Source organism: Otolemur garnettii, unplaced genomic scaffold (assembly GCF_000181295.1).
Source record: "Otolemur garnettii isolate 467f Iridium unplaced genomic scaffold, OtoGar3 scaffold00059, whole genome shotgun sequence".
In the NCBI taxonomy this organism is placed as follows: domain Eukaryota; kingdom Metazoa; phylum Chordata; class Mammalia; order Primates; family Galagidae; genus Otolemur; species Otolemur garnettii.
The window spans coordinates 10,310,084-10,319,967 of NW_003852454.1; the positions used below are offsets into that span (position 1 = coordinate 10,310,084).

General features: G+C 39.5%; 1 protein-coding gene across 1 annotated transcript in view; it reads left to right on the forward strand.

Annotated features, from left to right (window-relative positions):
• The window catches only part of CNTNAP5 (contactin associated protein like 5), an 801,226-nt gene that overhangs the window by 698,924 nt on the left and 92,418 nt on the right, over positions 1–9,884 (forward strand). The window contains exon 19 of the mRNA XM_003792647.1: positions 5,820–6,044. Within this exon, the coding sequence (XP_003792695.1) occupies positions 5,820–6,044 (225 nt within the window). The remainder of the gene's footprint in view (positions 1–5,819; positions 6,045–9,884) is intronic.

Genomic DNA, 9,884 nt, shown 5'->3' on the forward strand with positions numbered 1-9,884 from the left:
AATACGATTCCTATGATTTATAAATATTTTCTCTCATTCTATGGGTTGTCTTTTTGGCTTCTTCATAATTCCCTTTTCTTAAAATTTCAGCTTAATCTAAGTGTGCATATGACTGAGTTACACTGTTTGCATTTATTAGGGAGCTTCTGAGTTATAGTTCAGTCCAGCCAAGGGGTGTACCACATACTCCTACATTATATCCATTAGGTGGGAGCTTGCTGAGCCCTCTCCCCCTGCCCTCCCCCACCCCACTTGAATTTAATGGTGTTTTTCTCTTGTGTAGGCCTGTAGTTGTTTATCTGCTAGTTTCAAATTAGTAGTGAGTAAACAGGGTGCTTGCTTTTCCATTGCTGAGATACTTTACTAAGGAGAATGCTCTTTAACTCTATCCAGGTAAATACAAAGATGTAAAGTCTTTTTTACAGCTGGATAGTATTCTATGGTATACACATACTGTGAGCTGTTAATCCGTTCATGCTTTGATGGGCACTTGGGATGTTTCCACATCTTTGCAGTTGTGAATTGAGCTGCTATAAACATTTTAGTGCAAATGTCCTTGTGATAAAATATTTTGTTTCTTCTAGGTAAATGCCTAGTAATGCCATTATGGGACCAAACGATGGTCTACTTTTAGGTCCTCTCCATATTTCTTTCCAAAGAGGCTGTATTAGTTTGCAGTACCACCAATAGTGTAGAAGAGTTCCCTTCTCTCCACACCCTTGCCAGCATCTGCAGCTTGGGAATTTATGATGTGAGCTATTCTCACTAGAGTTATGTGATATCTGAAGGTGGTTTTGATTTACATTTTTCTGATGAGCTGGGGCAATAAGCATTTTTTTTCCATGTGTTTGTTGGCCATCATCTGTCATTTTTGGAGAAGGTTCTGTTCAAATCTCTTGCCCAGTGACTAATTGGGCGATTTGCTCTTTTCTTATTGATTTGCTTGAGTTCTTTGTAGATTCTGATTATTAGCCTTTTGTCAGATTCATACAATATGAATATCTTCTTCCATTGCAAATGTTTTCTGTTTGCGTTGCTTACCGTATCCTTAGCTGTACCTGATCAAGCTTAAAAGCACAGCTAAGAACATAATAAACATAGTAAGTTTTGAAGGACAGAAGTTTTAATCCTCATGAAGTCCAATTCATCTATTTTTCTATCTGTTGCTTATGCTTTTTTAGTGTCACATATAAGAAATAATTGCCTAATTCAAGGCCATGCAGATTCATACTTTTAGTTTTTTCTAAGAGTTTTATAGGTTTAGCTCTTATGTTTAGATCTTTGGTCCATTTTGTGTTACCAAATGGATTTGTGAGGTAGGGGTCCAATGGATTGTGAGGTAGGGGTCCAACATCAAGCCACTTGTCTCAACACCATTTGTTAATGTGTGTTTGTCTCCAGACCTATAGTCCCCAGTGCACACACATCATTAGTGAAGAATCTGGGTAAGACTGTCAGGGTGTTTTCTTTTCTTTTTTTTTTTTTTTTAATTGTTTTGGATTCATTTAGGGTACAAGGAATTAGATATACTTATTGCATTTGTTATGTATTGCCTGTCCAGCCCCAGTGGTGTGCCATACACTGTGACTCCCCAACTCCCTACCTTTAACTCTTCCCCAGCTCCCACATTCCCCTGCCCCCCACTATGTATTAGGTCATCTACTGCCTTCATATTAGAATTGAGTACATTGGTCACCAAAATGATGAAACAACCTAAATGCCCACCAACCCAGGAATGCATTAATAAGCTGTGGTATATGTATATCATGGAATACTATTCAGCCATTAAAAGAGATGGAGATTTTACATCATTTGTATTAACCTGGATTGAATTGGAATGCATTTTTCTTGTCATAGTGTTTTCATTTAAAGATGTTTTTAAATTAACAATGTTAGAAAATATATTTGGAAATGTGTTCAGATACACACTTGGAAATCTAGAAAGTTAAAAACCAATCTTTTAACTGAGAAATAATTATTTAAAATTGTATTTTTTCTAATTTTTTTGCATTTAATACAACTGAGATAATTTTATCTATCATATGTAATATTTTCATAGATTTTCTATTTTTTATTTCAACAGTACTCCTCTCTAGGACATAAGTATTCCTAAGCATCAGTTGTAATGATTGCAATGTATTGCATCTGGTGCCTTCCCTTATTTAATCCATTCCATCAGGAGAACATTATAGATCTCAGAGTAATAGTGGAGCTTTTGGCACCAACTTGGCTTATTTCAAATTTGGGCTCATCAACAATCTATGGTGTGTGGCACTGGTCATGTAACTCAACCTCAAGTTTCCTTGATCTCTTCTTCTATCAATGCAGGACACTCAGGAATATTTCACAAGGGGTTAGCATTCAATGATCCTTCCATGAAGCATGTGTGATAACTCATGGCATGTAAAATCTCACTAGATACTTATTATTGTTTGAAAATTTATGTCCCCCAACATTTTGTGCACAAATAATGTTTTAATAAACACATTTTGTTTATTGTCTTAGTAACAGAATTTCAGTGAATAATAATAGCATGTACATGTAGGTACTTTTTAAGTATTACCAAAATCCTATCTATAAATTCTTTAATATTTATATTCCTTCCAACTTATGCCATTTTTTTCTACCTTTTACTATGGAAAAAAAGGCAAACATAGATTGTTGTATGGACAAGATTTTAGGAAACCCCTATGTGCTCATTATCTAGCTCCAGTAATTACCAACTCATGACCATTTTTGTTTTATCTATATACTTACTTTCTGTCCTCTTCCTATATTATTTTGAAGCAAATTCAAGATATAATATTATTTCATCTATAGATATTACAATATGTATTGCTAAAAGATAAGGACTCATTAAAAACACATATCCATGGGACTATTTTCATAAGAAAAAGTGTAATAATAATTTCTGAATGTTCACTCAGTGTTCAAATTTCCAGTTGTTTCATTTATATTTAGTTAGTTTGATTTTTTTTTTCTAAACTAATTATAGCTTGGATGATTTCCAAGCAGTAGATTGCTTATTACTCAGGAATGGTCTTTCTGTTTGTTCTATTTTCAAATTTAATTCTATCACTCTTAATAAGACCAACTACTGTTTGAGTTCCCTCTATGTACCCTGCTTACATATAGTTTCTTCTCATCTTTCCACCCATGTCCAGATTGAATCCATCCTGATTTATATTTGAGTAGCCTTAAGTTAAGGGGGATCCTGTGACCGCAAGAGATGGGCAGAGCCTTGCTCCATGTCAGCAGCTCCGCAGTTGCACAGAGACACAGTGTCTCTGGGCACTGTCCTGTTTCCTAGCTGCTTTACACAGCTCCTGCCACACTTCAAGGCCCAGCCAAATGCTGAGCTTCTTTTGCAGGTCTAACCAGGCTGCTCAAGCTTTCAAAGATATCCAGGTCTGGAAACGCTTATCTCTGTTGCTCACACATCAAGTCCCAGGTTAACCTCCACTGGTGTTTATTCTTTTAGATGTGGGTCTTACCACACAGAACCTAGCAGCATGACTCCTCCACCACGTGGGCACTCAGGGGCCATTGATGATGTTGGCCCTGCGACCCTGGAGTAGCATCATGGTCATTAGAAATCACCTTCAAATTCAGTTTTTTCATCCATTAAATGATGTTCAGACAACTCAGTCTGTCTAATCAGAAAAGTTAAATGCTTAGATTATAGAACACAAGAAACTGAAAGAACAATAGAGGCTAGGTATATAGCTGAACTTAGCTTTATGCTAAAAATAGAAAATATATAATATTAAAAATAACAGTGGAACCTCCATAGCTGACCACCTTCCTACATTGACCACCTCTTTAAGTTGACCTATTTTCATAGACTAGACATGCACCACATGTGCATATAAGTACAGTTCCTAATGTTGACCACCTCTGTATGTTGACCAGTTTGTTACAGTCCCTGGAGTGGTCAATTTACAGAGGTCCTAGTGTAGTTACAATAGGGGCTGGAGGAAGAGGAACAAAAGAAACTTGGCTTGACATTTCTAATTACAAAACACTTTTCATTTATATTTTCTTGTCCTAAGTACAAAGAAAAAAGTTATATACTATACATGCCCATGTCTCATATGCTATTAATAGTAGAATGCTCTGAATTAGACTTCCGTTTATGCATAAACATCAAATTAAAGTCCTTTATTCTGTGAACTAGGAGAGGGTAGTTCAAAATGTGAACCAATCGTTCCTTAGAAAATTCACCCAAGGAAAATGCTTGAATCAAGCTGATAATTAATCAAAATCCTCACTCTTACAAGTGTCTACTGAATATTTTCATAATCAGTAGTACCGATGTTGTAACCTGAATGAAAAATGCAAAACACTTTCTCCCAGTCTTTAGTGAAAATGAACTAATATTCCCAATCTGCTGGGCAATATGCATAAATATGCAACTTTAATTTTTGGCACTGTTACAGACTGTGACAGAATTTTCGCAAGGTGGAACTAATTTGCAATAACATTAAGAGGCAAAAGCCAGCTTTGATTATGTTCTAAGTTTCCACCAACTCAATCAGAGACTTTTCGTGGAGAATTAGGAACATTCCACATGTCATTCAGGACAAAGAGAAATTAATCATGTCAATGTGGGTTCATGTTTATTGTACAATTTTTATGACAGAGATTTGGTGTCGAATCTAAGATAAATTTGCCTCTGAAGGAGACTTTGCTGCACACTCTGGTATAACATTTAAAGTGAACTCAAAAGCAACCTGCCCGGCATTTGGACGGATTTACAGTTAAGAAACAGATACACTGTACAGAGGCTGTTGGGATGGGTTCAGGTTAAATTCTCTTCTAACACGGAGTCTATGAGTTCCAACTGTGCTGGGCCACTCTCCTAAGTGCTTTCCACAACCATCTCATTTATCCACATAGGCTGACTGATGAGGTCAGTGCTATGATCCCCGTTCACCAGACAAGAAAATATTCTCCACAGGGCTCACTAAGCACACGGCCAGCATGCAATCCAGTAAGACTTCATTGGGCTGATTGGTACTGTATTAGTTCTGTAAACTAAAATGATAACAGTTGGAGTGAGAGCAGCCTACAAGGAGGACAGGTGTTCTGCAGGCTCCTGCTAATTGGATGCCATCAGTGTGTAGATGGCGCATTCTCCCTGGGGGTGCAGCTCTCCATCCAGCGGGTCTGCTATAGGATTGTTTGCCACAGGGGGGCCGAGTCACCTAAGTCTTTGCTGTGTCTTGGAGCTGACACCAATGCCTGGACATCTAAAACGCTGCGTCCATAAGTGGGTACCTATGCCTTTCCACAAATTCTTTCTTTGCTCTTTCAAGGGGTTCTCATGTTTCACTCAGCATCACAGAGAATTACCGCTGTCCACGCACACAGCCTACACTTGGTAACATAGAACCCACTCACAATTTTCCTAAAACACCAGAAAAACACAATGCAGAATTGTTAGGATCTCAATTTTGAGAGTAAGATGCCACCAGCAAATGTTTTATCCATGTACTGTGCCAGAGACAGGGACATTGGATCCTGCTTCTCAAGAAATTAGCTTGGTCTAAATTTCAGGAGGCAAACCTGAGCTCTCTCTTCTGGCTAGAGACCTTGGTCGAGGGGCATAAGTAACCTCCCTGAACCTCAGGTTCCTCATTTATAAAATAAGAAACATGACTTCTGCCACTTCAAAACTGTTATCAGGAATATGTTATGGGGTTTCTGTGAAAGCCCTTACACTGGGCCTGGCGCAGAGGAAATAAGAAGCAGATACTCAGGCTGACCGGAGTAAATGACTGAAGGTTTCAATGTATGCTCTCTCTCATGTTTTGCAGAGGTTTCTGCTGTTTTTGAGGCCGGCACATCGGTTACTTACATGTTTCAAGAACCCTACCCTGTGACCAAGAATACAAGCCTCTCATCTTCAGCTATTTACACAGATTCAGCTCCATCCAAGGAAAACATTGCATTTAGTTTCGTGACAGCCCAGGCTCCCAGTCTTTTGTTCTTTATCAACTCTACTTCTCAGGACTTCCTGGCTGTTCTGCTCTGCAAGAATGGTAAGTCCTAATGGCATGAAGCCCAGTGGAGAGTCAGCCTAGCCTGCAGGGACAGGGCATGCCCTCCAGAACTCTGCATAATTTCACCCGCAAGCTGTTCCCACCTGGGCAGCGTATTCCAGATTTTCAGCAAAATCCTTGATTATACTTTACCTTTATGAGTTGCAATTGGTATTCAGGGCCAATGTCAATTCACGGCTGAAGTTTCAGATGCATTGACTTTAATTTGCCTCAACTGTGTAGCAGTAATTCTTTATTATTTATTCTGTGCTAGAATCCATTAAGTGCAAAGAAGATCATAAGCATATCTGAATTTCAGAAGGACACTTGCCACATATATCCTGTCATCTCTGCTGCAGTCCTCTTTATGCAGGGCTGTTAAAATAACAGGGTATAAATGCAGGCTGCATTAATAGAAGGCGATTGTCTGGGTCTTAGAGAGAGAAAGTCTGCTCGAGTCATAACCTTGGAGAATAAGTGGCTTGCTTCTGAGAATCAGATGTTTTGTGAGGTTTTAGCTTTTTATATAGTGACAAATTTTGCATTTGCTGTTCTAAAACAACAAGATTTAGAGCATTTTGATATGATAAAAGTATAACACTATTGTTACGATACAAGTATAATACTATTGTTATATAAATCAAAATTTTATCACTTCTTTTCTTTTTATAGTCATTCCACCTTGGCATAAAATTTGCAAATACTTACAGAGCATTTGTTCCCTAACACTCCATAAGTGGACTAAATTATTTTTTTCAAGACCGTAGTACATTATTGTTTAAGCTTCTAGACTAATGCTAAGCTCAATATCACAGTTCCTAAGGGAGAAATTTGCAGGGAATCTGATGGAACCTAGGCTCTAGTGTCTAAATTGTCTATTGTTAATTTTAAAAATGGGTGAGAATCAGATTTTAGAAACAACAAGAACAAAATCAAACATGAGAAGATTTTAATGACAGAAACCACCACATGCAAGAAATGTTGAAGGGCACCAGTTATGTGCCTGCTGAGAAGATTCACGTTTTCTTCACATCCTGCTTAACTGCACCCTGATGAGGACCCTTGATATAGTCATGGGCAAAGATACTGTTGGATCAAAATCGTATGAGACGTGACAAACAGGCAAGGATGTGAACATCCCTGGAGAATAATCTCAAAGAACACCGTCCTGTGATCAACAACACACTTTTCTTCTTCTTGAAAACCGCTGTTATCATGAGTTTTGATGGATTCTACCCAATCCATGGGGCTAAGTTTCAGGGTGAACATGGGTGAGTCCTGACCAGGACAGTCTGGTATATGTCCCATACATGGTGTCCTCCCTGGACCTTATGCGGAAACTCTTAAGAAATGAAGTAGCAATAATAATGACCCATGTTGTGTTACAGGCCTTAGTCATTCTAAGAGCAAAATGGAAGGCAAGAACACAAAGAGAGAGACAGAGAGACGGAGAGACTAGGGTGCTGAGTGATCATTGCAGGCCCATCGGCCTTGAAAAGCCTGCAAGAGAGAGGGAAAACATGAGGGATTATTTCATCTCTTGTTTCTCAGGAGGCATTTATATGATTATGGTTAGGACCATTTTATGAATACCAATACTCCCGGCCTTAAACTTTACCCTGCCAAGCCTCCATGAGGGTCCTAAGGAGGCTGAGGATGGTTCAGCAGGTGGACATGGACCAGCCAGACGGTAATTCATGACACGGCTGTGAATTCACCACACAGGACTCCCAGCATTCAACCTGCAACCTTCCTTCTAAACAAGATCATCCTCTTATGATGGTGTTAGACATAGTAAGATGATTACCAACCACTGAGGTGCAAGAGTTCCTCCGAAGCACAAACATGCTCTGGATTCTTATTCACAAGGAATAAACTGAGTGGGGTTTTTTTAACACATATTTTAAATAATTTTCATTTATTTAATTGAGAAGGCATTCTTGAAGTCTTCCCCACCCCCATCTTCTTACACCCTGAAGTCTTCATTCATTAAAAACTCTGCCTGATCTCTCAGGGACTTGCATTTTTTAAAACCCAGGATACATGCAGGAAACAAGGAAATACTGTCTTGTTTGTTCGCTTGTTATACGCTTAGGTCTCAGGGCATGTGTGCAAGGTCAAGTGTGAGTCCTTGATGCTCAGGCTAACTCAAGGGAGTCGAGTGTCCAGGCTGGGGTCAGTAACAGAGGATCCCCATTCCCCATCCCGGCGCAGAATGACTCCTGCTCCACACTGCTGCTGGAGGCCAATTTACAGCCCTGGGCTTCCCTGGCCGTCTCCTTATACCGCAGAGACACACCGGAGCCGTGCGCTCATCATTCCTTCTCTCATTAACTTGCTGGGTTATCCCAAGTGCACGTGAGCAGTGTCAGGAACTGTGAAGGCAAAACGACAAGCAAGGCGCGGTGGAAAAAGAGAGACTCAAAAACTGCTTTCAAGTTTTTGAAAAGCAGTCTAGACACAGAGGGAGTCTAGGTATTCAAATTTCCGAAGCAAGCTGACTCGAAGGTAGATTTTGGATAAAGACAAACCTGGGAATTTAGGGATTATAACACTGGAATAAAACACCTTGAGTGGTAGTGGATTCCTTGCCATGGGAGGTTTTCATAGCATATTTAAACAACTATATGTGAGAGAAAACATTATTATGGACAAGAGGGGAAATGATAACCTCTGAGTTTCTTCCCAAGTCTCAGATTTCATGATTCTTTATTCCCTTCCCACATAGTCTTGCATTAATATTTCTTTCTGTTAAGGCTTCACTTACAGACTTTGCAAGCAGCTCTGAAGAAATAAGAATCAATATCCTTACGGCTTGTCCGCAGTATGTTTATTCCATTAAGCCATTGACCTAATTACCAGAGTATCACATGAGGAGGGGGGACTGCATTAGGAAGAACTAGGAATATTTTTAATGTGACTTTGATATGCTGCAGAGAAATTCTTTTGGAAGTTTAGGTTACTTACAGGTTAAAAAAGATCAGAAGGGGGGAAATGGTAAAGGGTTTGTGGGGGAAGGTCTTCCTCTGTAAGAGTTTTCATAATCAGACTAATTCAGGCCTTTCTTGGATGGAATGAGGATTGTTCTGTTAGTTGAGGTTTCTCACCTTTTTTCAGTTGAAGACACCTTTGGGAATCTGGTGGAAATTATGATGACAGAGCCTCTCTCACAAGGAGTCTATTTTGTTCTCCCCAGGAGAAAGCAAATGTCCACAGCCAGGTTATGTACAATGATTTGAATTTCAGCACTTTTGGTTGAGAAGCCAACAGCTGGAGTTAGGAGGATGAATTGTGCAAACACTGAATGTAATTCTGGGCTTGCAAATGTATTCAACACAGTTGACCAGACCAGGGGAGGGAAGATCAATGTGAGTCAAAGTCAGGCTTACAAGTCTTTCCCTGGCAGGGGTTTGATTTGGCAAGGTTGGGATTCTTCTTTGCCCTTTATCATCATTCTTGAAATATCTCCAGCTAGAGACTTATTCAGGTTAAGCTGCGCTATCTTTTCAAATACAAGCAGGTCCTTTTTCCTAAATGAAGAAAAGGATTTTAATTTCTGGGATGGAAAAGCAGAGGCGGGATGAGAGGCATTTTGAGGTCAGAGAGTCCTTAAGCAAGAGAGGGTAGTTGGAGTTTCATAACCTAAGGATTTTAGCCACAGACAACTACTCAGAGATGTGGCAGTTAGAGGAGAAGGGCCTTCAAAATAGGAAAAGGGTCTAGAGAGAGAGATGAGAGTGTCCTAAACATAAGCTGGACCTGCACGCAGTTCGTCGAGTGAAGGTTCTCCTTCTCCTCAGGGCCGAGAGTTCTTCAAACTTGCCATTTGACAAATATTCA